The sequence below is a fragment of the Quercus suber genome, unplaced genomic scaffold (genome assembly GCF_002906115.3).
Source record: "Quercus suber isolate HL8 unplaced genomic scaffold, Cork oak 2.0 scaffold_718, whole genome shotgun sequence".
NCBI classification, from domain to species: Eukaryota; Viridiplantae; Streptophyta; class Magnoliopsida; order Fagales; family Fagaceae; genus Quercus; species Quercus suber.
In genome coordinates, this window is record NW_027070159.1 from 123,641 (window position 1) to 151,514 (window position 27,874).

At 36.7% G+C, this 27,874-nt stretch overlaps 3 protein-coding genes across 3 annotated transcripts; all 3 read left to right on the plus strand.

Moving 5' to 3' along the window:
• Positions 1 to 13,555: 13,555 nt before the first annotated feature.
• On the plus strand, positions 13,556 to 14,949 carry LOC111989369 (zinc finger BED domain-containing protein RICESLEEPER 2-like). The gene is made up of 2 exons (XM_024021160.1): positions 13,556 to 13,844; positions 13,946 to 14,949. The coding sequence occupies exons 1-2, from the start codon at positions 13,556 to 13,558 to the stop codon at positions 14,947 to 14,949; spliced, it is 1,293 nt and encodes a 430-aa protein (XP_023876928.1).
• Positions 14,950 to 23,001: 8,052 nt separating this feature from the next.
• Positions 23,002 to 24,177, plus strand: LOC136064614 (uncharacterized). The gene has a single exon (XM_065766558.1). It carries the CDS (start codon positions 23,002 to 23,004, stop codon positions 24,175 to 24,177), a length of 1,176 nt encoding a protein of 391 aa, XP_065622630.1.
• Positions 24,178 to 24,582: 405 nt separating this feature from the next.
• Positions 24,583 to 25,461, plus strand: LOC136064616 (uncharacterized). The gene has a single exon (XM_065766559.1). It carries the CDS (start codon positions 24,583 to 24,585, stop codon positions 25,459 to 25,461), a length of 879 nt encoding a protein of 292 aa, XP_065622631.1.
• Positions 25,462 to 27,874: the final 2,413 nt, after the last annotated feature.

Consider the following 27,874-nt stretch of genomic DNA (forward strand, 5'->3'; position numbering starts at 1 on the left):
ATACATAAATCACATGAATATCATTTTCAAAACTTAGATTAGAAGAACCTCCAGCAAAATGTGAAAACCCACAAAATAATAAGAGTTTTCCCTTACAAAGAAGAGATGAAGAGCCTTAGAGGTTGCTATAGAGCTTTTCCAGTAAATCCCGGATAAACAATGGTGGAGGTGGTGGTGTAGTGCACCGGTGAGGGAGTGAGAGAGGTAAAGAAGAGTGTGTATGTGAGTGTGTTTGTGTTTCTATGAAATGAAAAAGAAAAGAGAAGTGAGAAGTCCTCAGTTGGCTAGCCAAGAGAGAGAGAGATATTATTGAGAATAGAATAGGTGGGGTAGGTGGGGGTCACATGGGTCTCCAAAAATCCAATATCCCTTTTTCTTTTTTCTTTTATATGCAAGGGCATTACACCTAGGTGTGATGTCGTGGTTTGGTATCATTGTGCTATCCTGCCAAAGAACTCCTACTGTAAAACATTTAAGTTGGCTAACCCACAAACTTGTTTCTTGGAAAAGTTCTCCTAAAACACCAAGAAATGTGAAAATTTAACAATATGCTAGCAATAGGAGAGTTTATTTGGATTGGAGAGAGTAAGATCTGATGTATGCATTTTTTTGTAGTAGGTTTTTTAGAGGCTAAGTGACATTTTAGAAGATTTGAAGGGGATAGGATAGAGTCATCTTCTCTTTTGGGCTCTCTTGTTTTGTTCATTCTTCTTCCCCCCTTTTGTTATTCTTTGGTGTTCTTTTATAGTGGGCATGGTCTGGTTCCTCTAGACAAACATGTCTTTGGTTTGCTAGGAGTTCAGTAGACTTACATTGGGTAGAAGATTGCCTGTAAACTGCTTAGTTTGGCAATTAAAATTTTAAAAGAGTATTTGGCTTTAGCTACAAATGGAAGATGCCTTCTTGGAAAGTCAAAGGAGTAGATGGGGTGTTTAATGCAATGGATGGTAGCTTGATTGATAGGAACAATTGAGAGGAAATTGTGGGGAGATGTCATGCACACAGTGGGACCGAGTCACACCATTGGGTCATGCATTCCAAGCTAACACATTAACTAAGGGGAAAACTACAAGTTCCACAATTCACCAAAGATCACTCTCCTTCCGACCAAATCACTTCTCCCTTACTATCAATTTGAGATTTTCCATGGTTTGGACAATGGGTTGGAGAGATGATGCCTAGTCTTCTCTCATGATTTTATCTGGTTGAGGTTCCTCGAACTCTTCATGTTGAATTTCGAACTTCAAGAACCTATATGGGCATCATTTGTCTCTTTCATCTTTCTCTCCTCTTCAAGGAACTTGATTTTGATGGGCTTTACAGAGTCTTCTCTCTTTTCCTTGTAGGCTTCCTCGAGGACCCCTTCCAAGGCTATTCTTAGGTCATCTGCACCTTATTCAATGTCATTTTATCTTTTTCTTTATTGATGCGCTTTTACCCCATTCTTTATGGTTCTTCAGCCTATTTTACAAGAGTGTCTTTACAAAACTATGGCTCACTTGTGTTCACATAAGGCCCATGATCTGGTTCCTTGAGTTGGATTTACTATTATAATTTTTTGGGTATCAACAATGTTATGTTCACATTTTTGTTATCATGACTAGCGACAGAACATGATTTATATTTTTTGGATCAAAGCATGAATGAAAATGTTCTGAAAAAAAAAAATGAAAAAAAAAAATACATTTGGAAAACGTACAAAATTAAATTAAATTTTTAACATTCTTCTAATACATGAAAAAATTGCACTAAGAAATCACGCAATAGAAAATCATATATTGTATTTCATTAATAATTTTTTTTTTTTAAAGCTCATATATTACACATCCAAAAATCAAATTCATTACTCATTAGTAATTGTGGAGCAAAATTGATCATAAATAAGGAAATTAATTTACTCTCTCTCTCTCTCTCTCTCTCTCTCTCTCTCTCTCAATATATATATATTGTGCAAGCCTTTTTACCCAAGGTGATTGGTTATCCCTGAGGTCAGGCCTTAATTTACTTGTATGAAGTGGGTAATCCGATTCCTACAATGGGAAGACCACCTGAGGCCAATCTAGCGGCCCAAATGGAAGAGTTTATGGTCTAGCCCGTATCCTTCTAACCCTTTTTGTGTATCCCCCGAGGAGTCCCTAGCTCAATGGTGAGTTACTACTCTCTTCTAGTTCCTCACTATTTTCTCTCGTGTGTATCTCTCACCTTGAATTTTTCCCAACCCCCTTTCTCACTCTTTCGGCCCCTATTTCTAGACTTTACTTAGGGGGATCATCATAATAATGGGGAAGCTTTTTAGGTGGGTGGGGCCTTTCTAGGATATATTCCTGACTAGATAGGACCATTTCTCAAGAAAGATGTGACTATCTTGAAAATTGCACCTGTTGCCAATTGGTTCTCGGTAGGCAATTTCCCCCAAGGCACTACCGTTACCGAATAGTTATGTCCTTGATATGTAGTAGATTACTAGACCAGTGTGGCCTACGATCTGTTATTGGGTTCGGGATTCTCAGTATATTGAAACTGATGGGCTAGATCTCTATATCGCGCCTGTACAATGGGTTGGGCCTCCATTTGTCCATCTAATTTTTAATTAATTTTTCCAAGTGAATTATTGAGTGTAAAAATTGAAGAGTCAAATTTAATTAGATTATAAATTGGATTTCAATTAGAGTCCAATTTTGCGCTCTGTGTCCATTTTTTTAAAATTTTTATAGCAAGTGGATTATTGGCTACAAAAATCAAAGAGTCTAAATCCAATTAAATTCTAATATATATATATATATATATATAATGAGAAACTATTACATATTTTAGAAATATATGATTTAAAAAAGATGTTAGCTAATACCATGTATAATTTCAACATTTTCTCAAAAAATGTATAATTTGAACCATGTACGTGATTGGAATTGTTTTTAATATGTCCTTACATGTGCACGGAGTTACATACTAGTATATAATAAAAGTTGGATCCTCAAATTGGAAGAGGTGCATAATGGTAACACGTGTCCCTTTGGCAATGCATAAAACAATGACACATAACATTAGAAAGATATCACCATATGGCAAACAATTATTGGTCCATGTCAAATTTTTTTTTTGCCATGTATCAACAATAAATTCCACCATTGTAATAAATATCCACTAGAAGCTCCTTTAAATACTCCATATTGTCCTTAAATACACATCAAAAATTTCACCTTTATAATAAATTCTTAAATAATATGCAGTTAAATATTCACTATTAGCTCCTTTAAATACTCCATCATTTTTTTTTCTTTTTCTCTTGGAAATATAAATATATAAGTAACCTAAAATGCTTTTTTTTGGGGGGGGGGGGGAGGGGGTTGTTGGGTAACCTAAAAGGCAAGTCTTAAAAAATTAAATTGAGTAACATATTTCTCTTTTAAGTGTCAACAATAAAAAATAAAACGTAAATATCTTTCTATATATATATATATATATTTTTTTTTTGAGAAGAAGATTTCTAGATATATATATATATATATATTATCATTCTCATTTGAGTCTTCGAGGATAAAAAAAAAAAAAAAAAAAAAAAAAAAAAAAAAACTAGATTATTAACATTTTTATTTAAGTGGGTATTACTATTACACATCATTTAGGGGATTCTAGATTTAAATGCATTACTCTTACACTTTTGTGTTACACACATCTATTTATTACCATTTCCATGTAAGTTTTATGCAAAAAATGAATACAAAATAAAAAATACAATGTTTTATGTCCTTTTGAGTTCAAAAGAAGAAAATGATTTACGCATTTAAAATTTTAAACATAATACATTAATTAATAAAATAAGTGGATACATGTCCTTTGTATTACACACACACACACAAAGTCAATTTAAAGGTTTTTATAACTCATAGTTATGATTAATGGGTAGTTACATACAACTTAGGTAGTGTTTGGCTCAATGTAAAATATTTTCAAAATAATTTCAGCTGAAAATGTTTTTGGGAAAGGAAAGTATTTTTAGGTGTTTGGTTGCATTCCAAAAAAATCTTTTGGAAAATATTTTCATGTGTTTGTTTTTGTTCTTGAAAATGCTCTAGAAAATGCATTTTCTACCCATTTCTCACATTGTTCTTAGTTTCCAAACAAATATTATAATAAAAATCCCAATATATAAACCTAAAGAAAAAAAAAAAAAAAAAAAAAAAACCAAAATGAAAATCTCAATTCCACAAACCCAACACAAGAGAGAGAGAGAGAGAGAGAGAGAGAGAGAGAGAGAGAGATTTGAGAGAAAAAATAGAGGGTTGAGGAGGCAGCGGCGAGATTGAGAGACAGAAGTAGTGACGGCGAGCTTGAGAGAGAGAGAGAGATAGAAGCAACGATGATGAGATTGGGGGCGAGATCTAAAGGCCCCGTCGAAGCAAAGGTGGTCCGATCTAGTCACGGTGGTTGTTGTTAATTTCTGGGTGGCCATAGTGGTTCGATTGGTTTGTTTGTGGGTGGGTGAAGGTGGTCTAATCAGTTTGTGGGTGGGTCATGGTGGAGCAATGGTGAGCGACAGCAACAGTCTGGTGAGAGGAGGCATGAAGCTGTGGTAGAGCCATGGGTAAGCTCTCTCTCTCTTTCCTTTCGGCTAGCAAATGTGTGATGTGAAAAGAGTGGAAAATGATTTGAAGATAATTTGGAAGTGTAAAACATATTACACTCCACGTCACCTTATTTCCCGGTCAACTAAATTTATTTTCAATTTGACCAAATTTTCATGTTTACCTAAACACCATCAAGGGTTTAAAACATTTTTCCAAATTTCTTTATAGTCGAATCAAACACAGCCTTATATGCATGAAATATATATATATATATATATAAAGTACTATTATATTTGCATATTTAGTGTCTGTTTGCACTACTTATTTTTGCCAACTTATTTTACTATTTAGCTTATTTTTACTACTATTCATGGGTCCCATAGTAATATTTCAACTAACTTTTACCTTTATCTACAGTAATTTTAACAAAAAGCTTTCAGTTTCAGCAAAATAAATAGATCCCAAATAGACAAACCTTACTTTTATGCAATTTGAGAGATCCCGCCCAGGCATATGTGAAGCAAAGAGAAATCAAAGAAAATTAAAGAAAGATGAAAAGATCCAGGCGTGAAGTGTAGAAAGCAAAAGAAAAATGAATAAAAAAATAATTGAATAGAAGTGCTTTGGTGGACAAGAGATGTACAGGTGGGTCTGTGATCATAATTGTATGGGAAAATTGTAGTTAACCCACATGTGGTTTGGCCCGTTTTAACAGTGCCTACCCGTGGTTTGAAATTTGTCACTTAACCCACCTGAAGTGGCCTCCGTTAGACCCCCATTACCCACCTCTTCCCTTTCCTTTAGAAATTCCTATTTACTATATAAGCCAAAATTAAAACCCTAAAAAAAAAAGAAAAAAAGAGCTCTCTCCCTTTCTCTACCTTAGAACCCCCAAAAATCCCCAAACCCATAATCCCTTTCTCTTTACTTTGATTGCCAAAGTGATTGCCCAATTCCTCATTCAAATCCTCCAACTGTGTGTGTCCAGGAAAAACTGCCAGATAAGCTAACAAGTACCCTTTGCTTCTTTCTGGAGAAAAGTTCTCTCCATAACTCAACTCACTAATTTGTTTTTGCTGCCCCAACAACAAACCATCCTTTGTTTCTTTTAAAATCCCAAGTATCTCTGATTTTTTTACATCTTTGCCCTCTTCTTCTTCCTTTAGTTTGAGGAAGCTGACTCGAATTGTGGACCCGGGTTTGGGTTTAGGTGTGACCGCTAGATGAAGATCGGGGGCAACCCAATTGAAGGCCATGATGTCTTGGACTAGGGGCAGTTTGGATTAACAGGGCAGCGGTGAGCTAGGCCACTTGGTCCAGGGAGGACAAGCTGTTGAGAGCATTGAGCTATGCCTTCACCTTCAATGGTTCGGCCTCGTCTTTCACCTTGAACAGGACGATGTGTTCGATGGCCTCGGACTGGGACTGGGATTGAGATGCCATCTTTCAGTATCAGTTGACTTGAGAACTGGGGATTTGGAATTCGGTGAAGATTGAGACTTCTGGAGCTAGAGTGTATGGAGCATGTAGGGACCTAGGGAGTGGTTGATGACCATGCTTCTTCTTTTTTTTTTTTTTGCTAATTTTTTTGCTGGGTTTTTCTATGCTAAATTGCTGGTTTTTTTTTTTTTTTTAGATTTTTCTTTTACTTGCAAATCTGGGTTTTTTTGGAGAACCCAGCAAAAGAGAGAGGGTTAGAGTTTTAGAGAGAGGGTTTTTTTTTGCTTTGTCTACCCTCTTTCGTAAAACTTTGTGCTAATTATGTATATGAAAAATGATGAAACAAATTTTATATTGACTTGTTTTTTGATATTTTTCTTTTACGTTTTATGTGAAGAAGAAGAAGAATGAGAGAAAAGATGAGAGAGACATAAAATATAATGAAAAAGACACATTTACCACTATTTTTAATGGTGAAAAGGGAAAGGTGAGTAACGGGGGTCTAACGGAGGCCACCTTAGATGGGTTAAGTGACAAATTTCAAACCACGGGTGGGCATTGTTAAAATGGGCCAAACCACAGGTGGGTTAACTGCAATTTCCCCTAATTGTATGTATGATGTTGGCCTTCCTTCTTACTCCACCAAAACACAAATAAGAGAGACAATTGGGCCACTTTGTGAAAATAAAGGTTTTGTGTCAGGTAACATGTGTACTTTTATAAATAGAAGAGTAAACAGAAAAATATAGAAAGGAGTACCAGGGTTGAAATGCAAAACAAAAAATTGGAGTAAGAGGTAGATCCCCATGTGGCTTCTTCTATATGCTTTTCTTTAGTACAGGGACTTCTCTCTTTCATTTTAATTCTATTTTATATGTCTAGTTTAACGTTTATTATCTTATTTTTATGTTGTCCTTCAATTACTATGAATAGCTAAATTTTTAATTAGGGTTGAGGATAAAATCTTGTTAAAGATTATCAGTACTATTTATGTGATTTAATTTTTTTTTTCAACAATAGTTGTTCTTTAATAATTTGAATTGTTCTTGCTTCATCTCAATTGACTAAGATAATATTTTAAATATGAGTTCAATCATGTTTTTCTCATGATTTAGGATTTATCTTAATTAATTGAATGCTTGGTTTATGATTGTTTGATTTTAAAATTGGATATTTTTTGTGATTTGTTTGGCTAAGGATACAATTGATAATTTGATTTTATACATTGGAAGCAAGAGAAGCATGCTTTAGATTTTTAAATAGAGATTTTAATGATAATATTTTCCATAATAGCAAGATTGATTTCTAGATTATTATGCAGTAGTTGAGAAAAATTAATAATCATAAATATATGTTGATATGAATTAATAAGGTGGATTCCAAAACCTTGTCGACGCTCGGGCTGCGAACGGCTGGAAAACCATTGCCGGGCCTTCGTTTGACCACCCGCCGTGGTGATACTCTCACAAGCGAGGCCCATTGGAGGCCCCTCTAAATGATGGTGTGGTTCGCGCAGAGCTTCAGGTGCTCTCTCTCTTGGTGGAGGAAGGTATTTGTCTACCTTTGGAGGTGTAGCAAGAATCTTGGCCAAATTTTAGGTGATTACCAAAGGTAAGTGAAGTTGCCACCAATCATTGGGTTTTTCTAAGGTGTGATTGGTCACCTGTTTCTAGTTGATTTTATTAGCAATCCTAGGCTAAGAAAAAGGGAATTTTTCCTAATCTAATGTGGATGGAAAAAAATCTTGATTCTTGAGTGTGGAAGTTTGGTTATGTGTGGGGAAGGTGTTAAACACCCCACAACGTCTGTCTAAGGACAGTCCTTTGTTTTGATAAAACCTTAATTTTCAGATATTGACAGTAAAAAACATGATTTTGGCATTGGCTTTTGGGGCTTTGCATGCATGGGGGCTTTGAGGTTTGGCTTTTGAATGGGTGTGGTCCCAATTTATGCTTTCGTAAGGCATTTGGGCAAAGTACCAAATTTCTATGGCGAACATCTGATGACATGTCACCTTACTTTCATAGTAAAAATTAGGCATCGCTTCCTTAGGTGACATGGACTACGACAATCACACCAGAAGGGGTAAGCAGCTATATACATACATACATTATGCACAATGCCACACAGAGCAGGAAAATAAATGCCTACATCCCTAGAGCATGGCCCAAAATATTGGTGTAGGAAAGTAAATAGGGGTCGCCATACTCTAGAGATGAGGACAAATGGTACATGGCACAATATACCTAATTCAACCCATCTAAGAGAGAAATGAGGGAGCAAGAGGAAGGGGGTTCAAAAGATTACAAAACCAAATGGGAGAGGCTAGACCCATAAATCTATCGAACATAGTCGCTTGCCTTATATCCACATGCTCGTATCCTCGCTCTTTTTGCTTGCGCCTAGGAGACCATGCCCTAGCTCCATGCGTCCTTGCTCCATGTGTGTACATGCAAAGGCAAAGACAAGAAACCAACAAACAAGCAATGGAAGGAAAAGATGCAAAGAGCATATGAAAGAGGCATAAAGCAGATAAGCATAATAGACATGGCAAGCAAATAAACAAGAAAGCAGGCAAACAAGCGAGAAGGCAAACAAACAAGAAAGCAAACAAAAGGTGATGTCCGCAAGGGACAAATGTAGGTTTGAATCAGATGTCCATAACTTCATTGTGTTGAAGCATGGACAACATACTAGCAAGTAAGACTCATGCATGGACATGTGAGCAAGCATGTAAAGATGCATAGAAAGCCAACGGGTGGCGTGAACAAACATGGTAAGCATATCATCGCATGGAGTGGAAAAGGGGAAAGGTATGCATAAAGCAATCGACATCATGGTGATGCATCCCAAATGGTTATATCTAAACGAGGGCATTAAGCGTGGCAAAGCCTAGAACTAGAGAGGCTAACATAAGCATAAAGCATGGAAGCAAGCAAGCATAGACATGCAAATAAGAATGATCCAAACCCTTTGATATAGGTCAAGGTGTACAGATGATGATCAAGACCATAAAGGGGTCAAGATCTAAATCCTACCAAATGGCCAAAACACAAGCAAATGCGATAAAAGGAACAAAAAGGGCTACAATAGCACATGGCATGACAAACAATGTCTAGGTCTAAGCAAATAAACATGGCGTGAAGCACGCAAGCACATTCTACTCTATTGGATAGTTAGAAAAATGATGTGATGCAGTCTTGAATTATTTTAGTTCCATAAGAGAAATAATATGTGCTACAGGAATGAGAATTTTTATTAGTTAGTCATTACTTGGGTTTTGAGTTTTGCTAAGTTCTTAGTACTATAGAAATATCTGTTTATCTTTTTTAAACTAGAGCAATGAGCTTGATGTTCAGTTACATAGCTAAATAGTTATTTGAGTTCAATTTTTTAAGTTCCATTGGTTATAATGTGTTACCTGCTAGTTTGTTGGTTTTAGGGAAAGAAAGTTCCAAGCTTCACCAGGAAGAGAGTTGGGAGGTCTGAACAGGGGAGGGCATTCTTTGTTAGTTTGAACAGAATAAACATGGCACTTTATTCTTGAAATCTCAAATTGTATTTTTTGGTCTTGAGTGGAGCACAAAAAGATTATGCCGAAAGTTTAGCTAATTTGGATCAAATATATTGCCATTTTAATGTTATTTTTATGATTTGTAATGTACTTTGTCGTCCATCAAATGGATTGTCTGTTTTTGAAAGGTTAAAATAAACAAATAAACATGGCACTTTGTTCTTGAAATCTCGAGTTGTATTTTTTGGAGGAATTCTAATATTGATTTATACGAGTATTCCATTTGCTAAGACAATGGTGGTATTTTCATCATAACTAGATGTAGCACAGAAGCAAAGTTGGCTCCAATAAGTGGAATAGATGTTTTCATAATTTGATGAAAAACACTATTTATACTCTCACTTCTTTGAGTAGACTTCATCATTACAGAAAAAAAAAAAATCCAAATTGAAATTTAGACACCACTTTTCTCGAATATGGTATAACCTATCAACCCATGCATTATCCTTTAAATTATGCATCTCAATCATTTCACTCCAAGTTGAATCAAACTCCATTTCATTTGAACAACCACCATATAAGAAATGATTAAGTCTTTGATTGAAATCTAGAATACCATAGATTCCAACAAGGTTTTTTTGAACATTTTTATTAATATGCCATAAACAAAGTCGATGATGAGACTTAGTGAAAACAATATTAATAGCATTTGCCATTGCTTGGTCTTGATCTATAAAAATAAATTTTGGTTGTCGAGCTCCAATTGTAGTCCAAAAAGTCTCAAACAACCAAATAAATATCTGAGTTGTCTCATCTATTAAAAAGCACTCATCTATTAAAAAGGCACAACCAAATAAAACATTGTTCCAATGATGGTTGATTCCTACAAATGGTGCACAAATTAAGTTGTACTTATTGGTTCGATAAGTAGTGTCAAATATAACAACATCCCTAAAAGAGTCATAATCTAATTTTGATCTACCATCTCTCCAAAAGAAATTGGCAATTCTATTATCTTGGTCTACTTGCAGTGAATATAAAAACATTGGATCTTCACTCTGTTTATCTTTGAAATGATTAATAATACTTTACCCATCACCAGCTTCCATAATTTCTTTTCTTTTTGTTTGCACAAAATTATGACAATCTTGCATGAAGAACCCTACATTATTTGTACCACCAAGTTCTTTTGATAAAAATGAGTAAGATTTTGTTGCTTTTATACCCAAACTAACCATTGTGCTAATTATATTCCCATGAGCAGGTAGCACCTTACTTCCCGATCTTAAGTTACATCTTTCTTTTAGAGTTGCAAATTTATGATTGTGTGTCATTTAAATCGGATCCTAGCATGACAACCTGTTCTTGCATCTAAATTATGATACATTTTATCATTAGAAGGGCCTTTAAATTCTTTAAAACCTAGTTTTGAATACAAAAATTATTGTTGCCTAATAACACTATTATACTCTCGTTTAATTGCATTCAAATGTTGAATCTCCTTTTTTAAAGCATACTCATTATAAAGGTTATATTCTTCTTCTTCAGACCTCACTTGTATTCTACTTTTAATTTCATCACATTCACCCAAAGTTAAATTTTCAAAATTTTCCCTTTTATCATTGTCCCCAATAGCAACAAAAGCATTTTTTGAAAAATCCATGTCTAGTCGAACTTAGTCATGAAAAAAAGATATATTGAATGAACATCATGAAAAGATGACTATATATATACACGTATAACATAAATCACCATAAAGTCATAAAACGGAATTGCTGCCAGCTGTGGACACAAGGGGTCTTTGGAGTCGCCACCTAGTTTTTGTAATGGTTTAAGAACCATATATGTAGCTAGGGCTATCCAACGGGTCCAGAACCTAACCAAACCAACCGACCCGAAGTCTAACGGGTCAACCCGAAGCCCATGATCAGTTAGGTTCGGGTCCTTCTCTAAGAAAACCTGAATATTTGGTTCGGGTAGCGGGTTAAGGGTTTAAAAAATCATATAATCCGACCCACCCGAAAGTTTCAGAGTAAAGAAAAAAAAATGTCTCGGTTCTTTTAAGGTGAACTTGAGAGACTAAGGATGATAAGACTAAAGCACTGTCTAATTGATAACTACACGCATCTAAAGTCTTCCATGCAAAAGCAAAAATCAAATCAGCAAAGCAAAAATTAAATCACTAGAAGACTGAAACTCAGAACGGCTAAAATTGAAATGGAAATCCCATCTCAGACACTATTCCACACGCAAGCCTCAGTCTTCAATCCCATCTTAGACCTGTTCTCAGTATCTCACTTTCTCATAAATCAAAATCTCACTCTTAATCTCAGTCTCTGTTCTCTCTACTCTCAATCTCAAGTCTCTCTAGTCTCAAGTCTCAACCCTTCACTCTATACCCTCCTCAATCCCAACCCTAGCTGTTGCTGCCACTGCCTCATCATAACACTCACAGCTTCGCCTCACTTTCCACTATGGGTTAAGCCATTTAGCCTTCTCATGCTCACAGATCAACTTCTTAGTCTCAAGACTCTCAGGTATATTTTCTTCCTTTTTCATCTATCTTTCTCTCTATTTTGAGATATGGGTTTTCATCTTGTTCAATTTATTGTAAGCTTAAAGATCAGTTGTGAGAAATTGCTTAGCCGTACTGCCATAGAGTTGCATGTGCTTGATTCCACTTCGAAACATAGTATCTAGTGTAGTCAGTCTCTCTAGTCTCTATACTTTTCTGTTTGATTCAAAGATTAGGGGACCAAAACTGACCAAGTGATTGGATTCAAATATGAAACCCTAATTGTCTTGATTTGATTTTTTAGGTCAAAGATGAACCCCTAATTTGAGTGTGCTCATTTGTGTTCTTTTTCTTCGTTTTTATCCTATGTAGGTTGGACCGTGTGGTGGTCCTATTTGTATCTGCCCAATTTTATTCCTTGTTCTATTTTTATTTTATTTTTTTTAATGAGCAATATACTTCTATGATTCTATCTTCACTTATTTGTTTTTATCCTTTTGGTATCATTTACAGTTAGAATTTCCTACATGTAGTTGCTCTATAGTCTATTCTGTGGCAATATTAAATTTGTAATAGTGATTTTTATATTTTATTTGTTCTTATTCTTCTTTGCACAGCTGAGGTTGTCATATTTGTAACAATATGCCAACTTATTTGAAGTATTTTAAGTATAAAAAACTTATAAAAAAAAGTATTTTAAGTATAAATAAATGAGTGTAGAAGGTGGAGCACTTTCCTTGCACATTTTCATCCTTGCTTCCTGTTTCTATCCTCCTGTTTCATGTGCTTTCTTATTTCCTAATTTCATTCACTCCTAAAGTTCTTTCTATATGTTTCTATCATGCTGATTCATTTTATTTTCCTAATTTAAAAATTGAAACCCTAATTTTATACAGGAGTTGAAATTTGTTCAAGTAGGCTACTCTTTTTACTTCCTCTTCAAGGTCGAGTCCCTAACAACTAAGGATTCTCTAAGGTATCATTTATCTTCAGTTGTTTCACTTTTAACTTCTTGTTGTTTGTTTGTTACTTTGTTGTTGTTTTTGTTGCAGTTTTGACCTATTGTTGTTGTTGTGTCACTTATGTGTGTTCTTGTTACTGGTCTAGTAGTATCACTGTTATGGTAGTTTGCTAATGCATAATTTTGATGTCTTTAGGTTATGGAACTCTCTAGCGATGCACCCCCTTCCCAAACAACACCTAATACCCAAGCTGACCCTGTTGCCTAAGCTATATCTACTTCCACTCTGACTAATGCTGAGGTTCTCCCACTTCCACCTAAATGTAAAGGCAAGGTGTGTAATAATAGGAAAAAGTCTATTGCTTGGGACCATTTTGAAAAAAGTAGATATTGCTAAGGGTCATTTTAAGGTTGTTCGCAATTATTGTCAAAAAACTTATCTAGCTCATAGTAAAGGGCATGGTACTGCTAATTTATTGAATTATACGCCAATTTGTGTTAAGAACCCAAATAGAGATACACTTAAAGGGCAACAAACCTTAGCTTTTGAACCCAAAATGGATGGGAAGGAAGGGTTTCAGCTTGTACCAATAGCCTTTACTGTTGAGGCTTCTAGAAAGACACTCGCTGAAATGGTTACAATAGATGAGTTGCCTTTTAGGTTTGTTGAAGGGAATGGGTTTCAAAGATATTCGACAACCTTACAACCTAAGTTGCAAATTAGGGATATCCCATCTCATCAAACTATGGCTAGGGATGTGATTGGCATTTATGGTGTTGAAAGAGAGAAACTAACGAGGGCCTTGAAGGGTCATAGGGTGTGTCTTACTACGGACACATGGACTAGTATTCAAAATCTGAATTATATGTCCCTTACAAATCATTTTATTGATGATGATTGGAAGTTGCATAAGAGAATTTTGAATTATTGTCAAGTGAGACTATAGGTAGAAAGATTGAGATGTGTTTGCGTGAGTGGGGTATTAATGGCATATTCACTTTAACAATGGACATGGCTAGCTCAAATGGTGCCACCATTAAGTTTTTGCAAATTGTAACTAAAGATTGGGAGGGGACTGTTTTAGAACATAAGTTCTTACACTTGAGATGTTGTGCACATATCCTAAATCTGATTGTGGGGGATGGTATGAGAGAAATTGATGCATCCATTGCTAAGGTGCATGAAGCTGTGAGGTATGTGAAATCCTCACCAAATAGGAATCAAACTTTTATGAGTTTTGTGGAGAGATTAGGTATTAAGTCCAAGTCTCTTCTTTGTCTAGATGTACCAACTAGGTGGAACTCTACCTACCTCATGTTAGAAACTGCACAAAAATTTGAGAAAGTGTTCATACGAATAGACTTTAAGGATGATAGTTATTCTTCATACTTTATGAACAAGGAGAATAGTGGTGGTATGGGATCTCCTAGTGGTATTGACTTCCAAAATTGTAGGACATTTGTGGGGTTTTTGAAGCTTTTTTACAATGCAACGAAAATTTTTTCAAGTTCTTTGTATGTTACCGCAAACACCTTTTTTGATGAGATGTTTGTCATTCAAGAGAATATTTCCCATTTAAGTAAATCTCAAATCCACCTCTTGAAAAACATGGCAACTAAAATGGAATCTAAGTTTGATAAATATTGGGGGAAAGAGAATAAAATTAATCATCTCTTGTATGTGGCTGTGGTTCTTGATCCAAGAAAGAAGTTGGGGTTTTTGAAGTTTTATTTTTTAAAAATTTATGGGAATGAAGTGGTTGATGAGATGATTGAATTGGTGAGGGGTTCCTTGGTCAAGTTGTATGATTATTACTCCTTTGTTGATTCACCAAATGTACAAGTACCAAGAAGGAGTGAGAGGACACACATAGAAGGTGAGTCAATTGGTTGTAGTGATCCATATGCAATGGTTAATTCTAGGTTTGAGTGTTTCTTGGAGACTGAGTAGTCCATAGGGTGTAGCAATGAGATTAACAAATATTTGGCTAAAAATTGTGAAAGTAGAAGAGGGGATGTGAAATTTGAGATATTGGGGTGGTGGAAGGTCAATTCAAATAGGTATCAAGTGCTGTCCAAATTGGCTAGGAATGCATTGGCTATACCTGTTTCTACTGTTGCTTTTGAGTTAGCGTTTAGTACCGAAAGACGCATACTTGATCCATTTTGGAGTTCACTCTCTCCAATCTTGTTTGTGCACAAGAGGTTTCAAGCCTTGGTTCCAATTTCTTTTCACAAATCAAAGGACGAGTTAAAGGCCTTGGAAGATGAATTTCATGATTTAGGTAATATGTTAACTTCCAAAATTTTTGTCTATTAAGTGCTATTAAATGTGTCTTATGCAAATGAAATTTAATCTAATAGCCTTCATTTCTTTCTCTTTTCTAGTTATACGTCAAGCAGTAGCAGGTAGTGGAAGTTCAAGCTCAAGCAAAGGTATCTCAATTGGTGTTGACAACTAATCCCTAAATGGGTAAGTTTTTGCTCTTACTGTTATTTCTATTGAGTTTGGTTCTGCGCTCTCTATTGTTTATTGTTATTACTATTAAGTATTTTTTAGTCTTGTCCTTATATTTCTATTGATAAATATCTTTTCGCCCATTTTCTTGTATTAGAAAGGACACATTTTGTATAGGAGGCAAATTTTTGGACATATTTTGGAAGCTCTTTTGGACATAATGCTTTTCTAACTTATAATTTATAAATCAACTCTTGCTTATAGGAAAGAAAACTTATTAAGTTTATAGGTTTTCTTTTCTATAAGTCATGGACTTAACTATAAAGTAGTTGCTCCTTAATGCTTTAGAAAAGTTATTTTTTTGAAATACTTAGGTATGTCATAATTGTAACTAATTATAACTAGCCACCACCTTGGTAGTTTACTACCTTACACACTTGCAGTAACTACCTTTCTGCCTTCTTTGACTCTATGGAAATATTGCAAGATACTCTTATTATCTGTTGTTGCCATACTTGTGTGGTTGTGATTGATTTATTTGTTGGAATTTGTTTGCTGGCTTGTGTTACATGTATGAAATGGTTGGCACAACTTGGCAAGTTTAATAGGTTGAGATGTGCTTTTGTGCTTATTAGATTTTCTTGGTTTGTTTTTGGATTTTTAAGGTACTACCCAGGTCTTAATGCTAAGGCATTTTGAAAAATATTTCTTTCTTGTATTGTGTGGTTTTAACAGGTGGATAGAAAGTGATATTATGTGTGTTTTTATGTATTGCCCAGGTCTTAAGGCTATGGCCTAAGGCATTTCCAAAAATATTTCTTTCTTGTATTGTGTGGTTTTAACAGGTGGTTAGAAAGTGATATTTTATGTGTGTTTTTATGTTCTTTCTAATTTGCCCAGGTTTTTATGTGTTATTTACTGTATTTGTTGTCATTATATGTGAGCTAGAAATATTATATTTGGACTGATAAGGCCTGGAGGCCCAAAAGATTCAAAGTTGTGTAATGGCATACAATGCCCAATTTGAAATAAAGGATGTGAAAAGAGGCCCATATGATATATATACATGGTTCAAAAATATATAAAACTTTGTTAAAAGTAAGCCCATTAATTTGGGCCCAAAAGGCTTGTCAAAATTTGAGTAAAAAAAAAAAATCATGCAAATTCACAAATTTGGCCCAATTCAAAGCCCAACCCTGCCTAACCAACGAATCCAAATTGTTCAATTGATAACCCAAACCGTCAAGTCCAACCCATATATCGGGTCAGTTGTGGGTCACATTTTTGTTAATCCGACCTAATTGGGCTAAGTCCGGGTCAGGCCCAAACTCGAGTCGACTCGACCTGTGGACAGCCCTATATATAGCATCCTTTTCAAGAAGGACCTTTGATCATACTGTCAGAGTATGAGTTGGGAGTTTAGGTATGCTCTTGGGAACGTGTTAGACACCCAAGATCGCCCAACCCTAAGGTTGGCCTCCCATCATTGTGTCTTATGTCTTAACCCTATTAAAAACTAATTCAACAATTGCATTCTAAACTTACATACACACTAGCATGCACCTAACATACAATCATGGCAACTTTATCCCAAAACAACATATATATCAACCTAAATCAAAAGAGAGCCAAACCCAAACACATCTAAGAACCCTAACATGTGAAACCTTATCATATATCAAACAAAGCAACCACCCAAGCATGGCAACAAGCATATCATCATGAAATCATGGAAACCTTTGGGTTCAACACCACAAAAACATGTTCATCACAAAAGATGCGTGTTCATGTCAAAACATGACTTACCTTTACTTACCTTGCAGCCCCTCAGCACCTATGGCATCGTGAATGGGCATGTGAATGCATGTTCATGTCATCAAAGCAAGAAACAAACATGAAACCCTAATCTAAGAATGTTAAAGACAAACAAGCATATAAGACAGAGACTCAGAACATAAGAAAAGGATATAAAAAGAGACAAAACATGTGAAACAAACAAACCAAACAACATAAGAAATCTGAGTTAGGGTTTCTGGCCGTGTACACATGCTCATAGCATGCGTGCGTGGACTTGTTCAACAACCCTAACCCAGAAATGTGAAACACAAAATAGAGCACAAACAAAAAAAACCCTAATTCTAGCAACTAAAGATGCTCATAATATAAAAGAACTATAAAACTAACCTAAGAAAACATGCATAAACCTAAACTAAGCAAAGAAACAAGATTAAAATAGAAAAGAAAAACAGAATAATAAAAAAGAAAGGGTTGAAGCTTGATACCTCAAAAGGAGTTCTCAAGCTTTGATTTTGATCGTTCCCCTCAGTCAAATCTATCACAGTCAATAATCATGTGATTAGTGATCTTAAACTTAAAGGATTGGGGCCAAAAAAGGTCTCAATTAAATAAAATTGACTTAAGGGTGTTTTGTGAAAAACTCCATTTTGATTCAATATTTTCTAGTGAATATTAGGTTTTTCCCATGGGATTTCTGTGTATTTTGAAAATGTACCATGTAAGGCTTTTTATAGTGGAAAAATTAGGGTTTGGAACGGCTCCCAAATGATGTGAGATTCATTTCAAACCTTAGCCATTATTGCAGAAAACTTATCTTTTCCATGCTTTTGAAACCCTAGTTGCGTACGTAGGAGTGTGCCTGCGTACGCATACTTTGGCCCACATATGCAGGCTATTACCCACACACATGGGCCAAGGGCCACTTTGGCATTTTATTTCGAAAAATAAATTTTTGCTTATTTAAAAGGTTATATTTTCTATTTCAACACTCCTTAAGTCAATTTGATATCTGACTGGGCTCTAAACTAGCCTTGGACCTTAAAGTTCAAGCATCATTAAGGAATAGGGGCCTGGGTCATAAGGGGTAGAAAATGCGGTGCCTACAACAGCCACCTGTTGGTCCTCAGCCATAAACACAAACACACTCTACCAATTATCAATATATCATAATTTTCCATAAACGAAGAAAAGGACAAAAAGATAGATTGAATACCTCAAAGGAGACTCTTAGGAAGAAACTATTTATTTAAATCAATTCATTGAACAAAAAACAGAACAAAAGCATCACATCCATCCCTGCACCATGAAAAACAATTATTACAAGAAATGAAACAAATAGTGAAAAATCGAAGTAAGCCTGCACGTATTGCAAACTTATATGAATCTAAGAGAAACCATCTTTAAAATAAATAGTTGGAAAAGAATAAATAAATAATACCTGAAAATCAAGCACAACCATCAAATACATTAAATTAAGTAATAAACAAAGAAAGAAGTTTTATTTCTCTACTTATAAAACTACATTGTTCCAACCACTTTTAATCTAATCCAAAAGAAAAAAATTTTGAAAAAAAAAATCATTTTACTATATTATTAGTGCATCCATCCTCATTGAAGCATTTTATCAAACAGTACAAGTTTCCTTTCTACATAAGAATGTATATGTCAATTTATAAAATAAAAAAAGAAAAAAAGAAAAAAGATGCGTAAACAGAAAAATTTAGAAAATAAAATGAAAAAAAAAAGTGTGGAGAAAACCTTCTTGCAAAGTCAGGAGTTGAAAGCAGCGAAGAAAACTTTCAACGTCATGGTTGGAAACAATGGAGAGACAATTTTGGGTGTTTTCTGATGAGACAAAGGATAGTCTCGTTGGAACTGGTGATGATCGGCGATGCTAGGTAGCGGCTGTCAAGGTTTGGAGTTGAGAAAGTGAAGATAGAGGTGCCAGTGTGCTATGGTGGTACGAAAGAGAGAGAAAGAGATGAAATTTTTTATTTTGGAGAAGGGGAAAAGAATAGTAGCAGAGTAGTGAAAATTTAGAGTGTATTTTGTCTTTTTATTTTAAGTAATATGAGTTTCTTACTTGTAACTTTTAATACACATGTCTTTTTTTTATTGGACCTAGAAACACAACATATGTGCTGAGTTGAAGTTTCAAAAACAACATATACTTTCTGCTTTATAAGGGTTATAATTGTAAATTTGTCAAAACCCTAAATGCCCGCGCAATTTCCCGCCCAATTACGCAAACAAGGCCAAAACAATTTCTAAGTTTCTATTACAAACATTCAGCCCCTATCGCATTCTCACAAAGTGCCCTCTCTCTCTCTTTGAGATGGCAAACGTTGGTCATTGGTTGGCATCATGGTCACCAATGGCGCCGCCATTGCTTGCCACTACTCTGATTCGCACTCAAATCTCGCCACCGCCGCTCGCCGATGCTTCTATCTTTGCTGACCTTGATGATCGCATTGCTTCGCTGCTCCGATGTCGCAGATCTCAAGAGTTTTCAAGCTTCCTCTTCTCACAATTTCTTTTTTTGTTTCTTTGTTTTTGCATCACTATATGGGTTTTTAGGTGGTGGCTCATGCCAGCACTAGTTTTGGTGGAGTTGGAGGTGGTAGTCTAGTTGTTTTGTGGGAGTGTTGATAGCTCAATGAGCTTGACTGTGGTGTTCTACTTACTGGTGTGTCTTTTTTTTTTTTCTTTTTTTTTCTTTTTTTTTTCAGATTTGGTATTTGTTTTCTTTGCAGATTTGGGGTTTTGAGGCAATTTGAGTTTAGGTTGATTCGTGGTTGTGTTTCTAATTAAAATTTGAGAATTTCAGTTTAGTTGTTGAAAATTTTGAGTTTAGGTTGTTTCTAAACTTATAATTTTCAATTTGTTTTTACCCTTTACCTTTTTTAAACTTACGATTTTCTTTCTTATATGGGGTACAAGTTTTCTTCTATGGAATCATACTAGAGTGCTGGGAAGGAAATAAAAATTTTGAGAAGTCCAACAGATGCCAGAACCCAAAATAAGGTTTGCTCTAAAATTTCTTATACAATTTTCAAATTAAATATAGCCTCTTGTTTGAAGACATGAAAATTGAAACTTTTAACCTATAAGTTAATTCCCTAAATGCCACCACATTCAGTTGCCATTCACCAGTTATCATAATCTAAGTTTGCTTATTGCAATATGAGTACATAATGTATTCTAGATTTACTCTGCTAGGCCTATATTCATTAACTAATTTGAAGAAGTTTTTCGTTCATCTTCCATATCACTATCGATGTATCCTTGCTCATAATGATGATAATTTGAACCTTTTTCACTAATCTCATATTAAAAGATTGTTTAGAATACCTACATGTAAGAACTTTTGAAGCCGCAATTGGTTAGATGGTTGTCGTAGGATTAATTTGAAATACTCACTATATTAAGATCAGTTATATATTTATCACAAGCTTTCTTTTATTAGAGTTAGGTAGTGATGTTGAATATTTATGTTTCTTTGTAATAACTTTGATTTCTTTAAGGCCACATAGTGTAACTTTAAATACTCACTCCAGTTGATGATTCATCGCTTCTCTCTCCTTTTTTGCTTTTGGAAAGTGCTCGCCCCCCACAACACGGTTTGGGAAACATGCTTTCTTTTAAATAAGATAAAATGCTCATTATCAGATGTCCTCTCTCACGGAAAGATACCTTTTCCTCTAACCGAAATAAAAAGAAAAAGAAGAAAGATACCTTTTCCCTTGTGAGTTGTGAGGCAGAGAGTCTACTTCTGTCCCCTTTTATCTTTCTTCTTTTCTTTTTTCTTTTTTCTTTTTCTTGATTTTTCTTTAAATGCTATTAACTATTCACCTCGGTGCTTCTTTGCAGAGTAGAATGTTGTACTTATATATAATCAATATATCAATATATATATTAATACGCAAAACTCAAAAAAATCTATTTAGATTTTAATTGGATTCTTAATTTTATTCCACATGTTTCATTTAATTTTAAATTTTATGTAAAGTGAATTATTGAGTGTAAAAATTAAAGAATTTAAATCGAATTAGATTTTAAATTGGATTTCAATTGGAGTCTACTTTTCCGCCGCGTGTCTTTCTAAGTTTTTAATTTTTGTAGCAAGTAAATTATTAGATGCAAAAACCGATGAGTCTAAAACTAATTAAATTATATATATATATATATATATAAATCATTACATATTTATAAAAATTTATGGCTTTAAAAAAGAGTAAGCTAATACCATGTATAATTTGAACATTTTCTTTAAAAAATATATAATTTGTACCTGTGTATATGCATCGAGTTATACACTAATTTGTCATAATCAGCAATTGTGCTTATCTATTTTCGAAATTGGGAGCATGACAAAATCTAAGAGGTGTTACATAATTTTATCCTACATGACATTAATTCGCTACCTACTCCAGGTTGAGGAATATAGATATTTGTGGAAATTTAATGTGATTTTATTATTATTATTTTTTTCCAATTAAACCTCATTCCCCTCCCCTTGAGAGAACATATCTAAAAATTAAAATAAGAGCAGTAACCTGGAATAAAAGTGTGAAACACGCGTGTCCTTACCAGTAAGCTACACATACAATTTTTATATAATTTGTGTGTGCATGTGTGTATATATTAACATATATTTATCGGTTTCAATGCCGGTTAGTTTAATCTATGTGTGTATATATATATAAAACCAAAGCATTTGGCATTTTTTTAGAGCTCTTACATTTTTACACATCAGCATTATTTAAATAAAAAAGAAAAAGAAGAATTCTGAGACTAATTAATACACATACACTAAATCCTGATGGCTAATAGGACTCAAATTCCCAGATCCTGATAGACTCAAATTTAAAAAAAAAAAAAAAAATAGTATTAGTATGATAGGACTCTTTTAACCTAAGTTAGTATTGATGATGTAAGAAAAACGCCAAGCTGATCACTCGTCCATATGGCTGTCCATAACAACGTACAAAGTGGAGAATGAATGGCTGTTACGCTCGTCCCTCTCTTACCGTCCTCTTAAACTCGTCCTTCATTCACTCGTCCAATAGAGGACGTACTAGCAGTGAACCTCGTTCGTCCTTAATGATGGACGAACAAGATTCACCAAGAGTCATGACACTTCCAAAAGCCCAGAATTACGTTGTTGCGAAGCAAGTCATCTGTTCACTGTTGAATATAAGTCCCGATGAGGTAACTTCCATGACAGTTATGGAAGTTACCTCTAAATCCTCCAAACTCTACGACGATAGGAGAAATAACCGTTAACCTAACACTATATAAAGACCCTTCTACGCAGAGGTATGGACACTTTTTTGGGAGATTCTAAAAAAGATTGGTGAAGTGTTTGAAGTGCTTTCTTTTCTTCTTCAATCCGCTAACTTTACCATTGGAGGATTCAAGACCGGCCTCCACCGGTCTTCTCTGATCTTCTTTGGTTTTTCAGGACTCATCCTTCAAGATCCTCAACACCCGAAGACCTTTCAGCCCACTGATTTCCAAGGATTCATCAGTTGGCGCCGTCTGTGGGAACGAGTAAGAAATTTGTTGTCTTTTGAACTTGGTAAATTCTGTAATTTCTTTCTTCGATAAAGGGTTGAAATGGTTCGGACAAGATTTAGGGCTACTAGTCCAGGCCCTCAACAAAGTAGGGACGCTTCCAGTAACCCTCATCGCGACCATCAATCAGCACCCACCATGCAACCATCTTCATTCCAACACATGCGATCCATGGCCGCTGCTATGGCGGAGTTAACTCGCCAGAACCAGGAGTTGGTCAGACAACTTGAGTTAAGGAAGCAGCGTCATGAATGGAACACCGAAGAACGGGCCCAAAGTCAAGAAGAGGAAAGGAATGTTGAACCTGAAAACCAGTCAAGGGGTACCGCTTCACAGAGGGTACCTTACTTGGAAAGGGAAATGGATCAAATGAGAAGGGTTATGGACAAGATGGGGGAGAATATGAGGAAGAGGAACCCTGTAGAGGACTTAGTTCACAGGATTGATTCCCCCTTTATGGCTTCCATCAATGCTCACCCTTTGCCGCCTAAGTTCAAGATGCCTCCTTTAGATTCATATGATGGGACGAGAGATCCATTTGATCATATTGCCACCTTCAAAACTACTATGCACCTTCAAGGAGTTCCAGATGAAATAATGTGCAGAGCTTTTCCTACTACCCTCAAAGGACCAGCACGAGTGTGGTTCAGCAAAATACCTCCTAACACAGTGACATCCTTCGAAGAGTTAACCAAGTTATTCGTTAACAATTTTATTGGAGGGCAGAGGCACAAACACTCTTCGTCTAGCTTGCTAACCATAGAGCAAGGGGAGAATGAAAGTTTGCGGTCCTTCATCACGCGGTTCAATGGGGATGCCTTGGCAGTGGACGAGGTGGATGATAAGCTCCTTCTGGTAGCATTTTATAATGGAGTTCATTCTGATTTGTTTATCCACAAGTTATATGAACAGGCGCCTCAAACCATGGCTGAACTAGTTCACTCAGCCCAAAACTTTATGAATGCGGAGGACGCTATCATAGCCAAGAAGAGGAAGAGAGTTGAGAAAGTTGAAGCCAACCTAATGCGTCAGTCGGAACAAGGACCTCGTCCTAAGAAGGGACGAATGGAAGATAAGAAGGATCGAGAGAAGAAAGTAGGTCCTTCAGCGCGGAATCAACAGTACACTCCTTTGAACGTGCCACTTGAGCAAATCCTTATGCAAATCAAGGACGAGCCTTCTTTGAAGTGGCCAGAGAAGATGAAGGAAGATCCCAACAAGCGCAATAGGAATAAATATTGTCGCTTTCATAGAGATCATGGACATGACACTGACGAATGCTTCGATTTGAAGCAGCAGGTTGAGAATCTTATCAGGCAAGGGAAGCTGAGAAATTTCCTTGGATGAGACCACAAGGACGAGAAATTGAAAAGGAAAGTAGAGGATTCATCACGATCACCGCTCGGAGAAATAAGAATCATCCTAGGGGGAAGTTCTACAGGACAGTCGTCCAAATCAAAGAAAGCATACTTGAAAGCAGTGCAGAACATTCAACTCTCTAGACGATCACCGAGCGAGAAGACTACAGATGAGCAAGCGATCACCTTCACGGACGAAGATGCAGGGAGAATTCATCACCCTCATGAAGACACTATTGTCATTACCCTTCTTATTGCTGACTACAAGACTAGAAGGGTGTTGATAGATAACGGAAGCTCGGCTGATATTTTGTATTATCCAGATTTTCAGCAGATAAGGATAGGACGAGATCGGCCCCGGCAAGCGAGCTCCCCCCTAGTAGGTTTTGGAGGAATGAAGTTACAACCTGTGGGTAGTATTTCATTACCAGTGACAGTGGGGGCATACCCGCAGCAAGTTACTAAGGAGGTGAACTTCCTTGTGATAGATTGTTCATTTTCCTACAATGCTATAATTGGAAGGCCGACGTTAAATAGTTGGAAAGCTGTAACATCCACTTATCACCTATCGGTTAAGTTTCCAACAGAGCACGGAGTAGGACAAGTGCATGGAGACCAACTAGCAGCAAGAGAGTGTTACTTAGCAATGTTGGCCATGGACAAACAAGTCCAGGCCACGAATATTGAAGAAAAGAGAGTCGTAGCAGAACCTGCTGAAGAGTTAGAAGATGTTTCTTTAGACGAGACAAACCCGGAGAGGTGCACCAGAATTGGAGCGGATCTAGAAGGAAAAATTAAGGAGGACCTCGTCCAATTTTTGAGGAAAAACACTGATGTATTTGCTTGGACTCATGAGGACATGCCGGGTATAGATCCTAGCATCATCACCCACTGTCTAAATGTATGTCCTTCCTCAAACCTGGTGCGACAAAAGAAAAGGGTGTTTGCCCCGGAGAGAGACGATGCAATTAGAGACGAAGTTCAGAAGTTGGTAACAGCAAAATTCATAAGGGAAGTATACTATCCAGATTGGTTGGCCAATGTGGTGATGGTCAAAAAGGCGAACGGCAAATGGAGGATGTGTGTGGATTTTACTGATCTTAATAAAGCCTGCCCCAAGGATAGTTATTCATTGCCGTGCATTGACCAACTGGTGGACTCTACTGCAGGCCATAGATTACTCAGCTTTATGGATGGTTTTTCAGGGTACAACCAAATAAAGATGAATGAGGCCGACCAAGAGAAGACATCCTTCGTCACTAGTCAGGGATAATTCTGTTATAAAGTAATGCCCTTCGGATTGAAAAATGCTGGAGTGACATACCAACGACTAGTTAACCATATGTTTCATCCACAGATCGAATGGAATGTCGAAGTTTATGTGGATGACATGCTGGTGAAAACTCAGGATGAGGGAAGGCAGCTAGACGATCTGCATGAAATTGAACCCAAGCAAATGTGCTTTCGGAGTCTCATCGGGGAAATTCCTTGGTTTCATGGTTTCGCACAGAGGGATTAAGGCAAACCCGGAAAAAATAAAAGCAATTCTAGATATGAAGTCTCCTCAAAGTATCAAAGAAGTCCAGTCTCTTACTGAACGAGTTGTTGCCCTTAACAGGTTTGTTTCTAAAGCTACTGACAAGTGCTTACCATTTTTCAAGGTTTTAAAGAAAGCATTTGAGTGGATGGACGAGTGCCAGAGAGCCTTCCAAGACTTAAAAATGTACCTCATTACAGCTCTGTTGTTGAGTCCATTCGTGGCAGGAGAAGAGCTATTTTTATACTTGGCAGTAACCCCGCATGCCGTAAGTTCGGCATTGATAAGAGAGGAAGGGAAAGTACAAAAGCCAGTGTATTATACGAGCAGAGCACTGAGGGGAGCGGAAGAACGATATCCCCTAATGGAGAAGTTGGCTTTCGCACTTATAACGGCCTCTAGAAAACTAAGGCATTACTTCCAGGCTCATGTCATCAACGTCATGACGGACCACCCACTTAAAAAGGCAATGAACAAATTGGAGGCTGCAGGACAATTGATTCAATGGGCTGTCGAGCTTAGTGAATTCGACATAAAGTACCAACCCAGACATTCTATAAAAGCTCAAGCACTGGCAGACTTCATTGCGGAGTTCACCCCAAGTTATGATGATGTAAGTAAGATGGAAGGTGACCAGAAATGGATCGTCCATGTAGATGGATCGTCTACGCAGCACGCGGGAGGAATAGGTGTGGTTTTGCAATCTCCAGAAAGGGATAAACTGAAATACAAAGTTCACCTGCAGTACCAAGCAACCAATAATGAAGTTGAGTATGAAGCTCTTCTCAAAGGACTAGAATTGGCCAAGTCCGTGGAAGCTAAGTCAATACTCGTCTTGGGAGATTCTCAGCTAATCATGGGCCAGGTGAATGGGGTGTACGAGGCTAACGAAGAACGAATGAGGAAGTATCTTAGAAGGGTTATGCGATTTATGAAAAAAAATTGAGGAAACAAACTTCGTTCAAATCCCGAGGGAGGAGAACATGGAAGCAGATACCTTAGCGAAAGAAGCTTCGGCGAGCAAGGCTGCTGACAAGTTTGATGAGATTCAGTACATGCCGAGTATAGACATCCCAGAAGTGCAACAGGTGCACAGCGAAGGAAATTCGATGACTCCCATTGTATCATACTTGAAAGAAGGTCGACTTCCAAAAGAAAAAGATGAAGCAAAAAAGCTGAAAGTGAGGTCAGCCAGGTATGTTCTTATGGACGAGGTTCTGTACAAAAGAGGCTTTTCCCAGCCTTATCTCCGGTGTCTGGCTCTGGATGAAGCGAACTATATACTTAGAGAAATTCATGAGGGAGCATGTGGCAATCACTCAGGAGCCAGATCACTCGTCCACAAAGTCGTCCGTGCAGGATATTACTGGCCAAATATGCAAGCTGATGAAGGCCTATGTCAAAGTCTGCGATCAATGCCAACAGTTTAGTAACGTTCCCAGAGTACTTAACTCTAATGACGGCCCCATAGCCCTTTGCGCAATGGGGACTCGACATCCTGGGTCCTTTCCCAATAGGTGTAAGGGAAATGAAGTTTCTTGCGGTTAGTATCGACTATTTCACCAAGTGGGTGGAAGTAGAACTTTTAGCTAATATCACATAACAAAATGTCAAGAACTTTGTGTGGAAGAACATTGTGTGCAGGTTTGACGTGCCCAGGGTGCTGGTATCCGATAACGGATAACAATTTGACAATGCGCTTTTCAGAGATTTTTGTATACACTTTGGGATTCAGAATCACTACTCCTCACCCGCCCACCCACAAGCATGGCCAGACGAAGTACCAAGTGTTTTGTGGGCATATAGGATGACAGTGAGAACTTCTACAGGAGAAACTCCTTTCAAGCTAGCCTATGGGACTGAAGCAGTCATACCTGCAGAAGTGCACGTGGCCAATCATAGGGTGGCAGCCTATCAGGACAAAGATAATGAGGAGCAACTCCGCTTGAACCTCGATCTAATAGACGAGGTGATGATAGACGCTGAGCAGAGGATGGCAAGATACAAAAACCTTATGGCTAGGCAATATGATGCAATGGTAAAGCCAAGACGGTTTGACGTAGGCGACCTCGTCCTGAAAAGGGTCACCTTAGCCACAAAGAACCTAGCTCATGGGAAATTGGGACTCAATTGGGAAGGCCCCTACAGA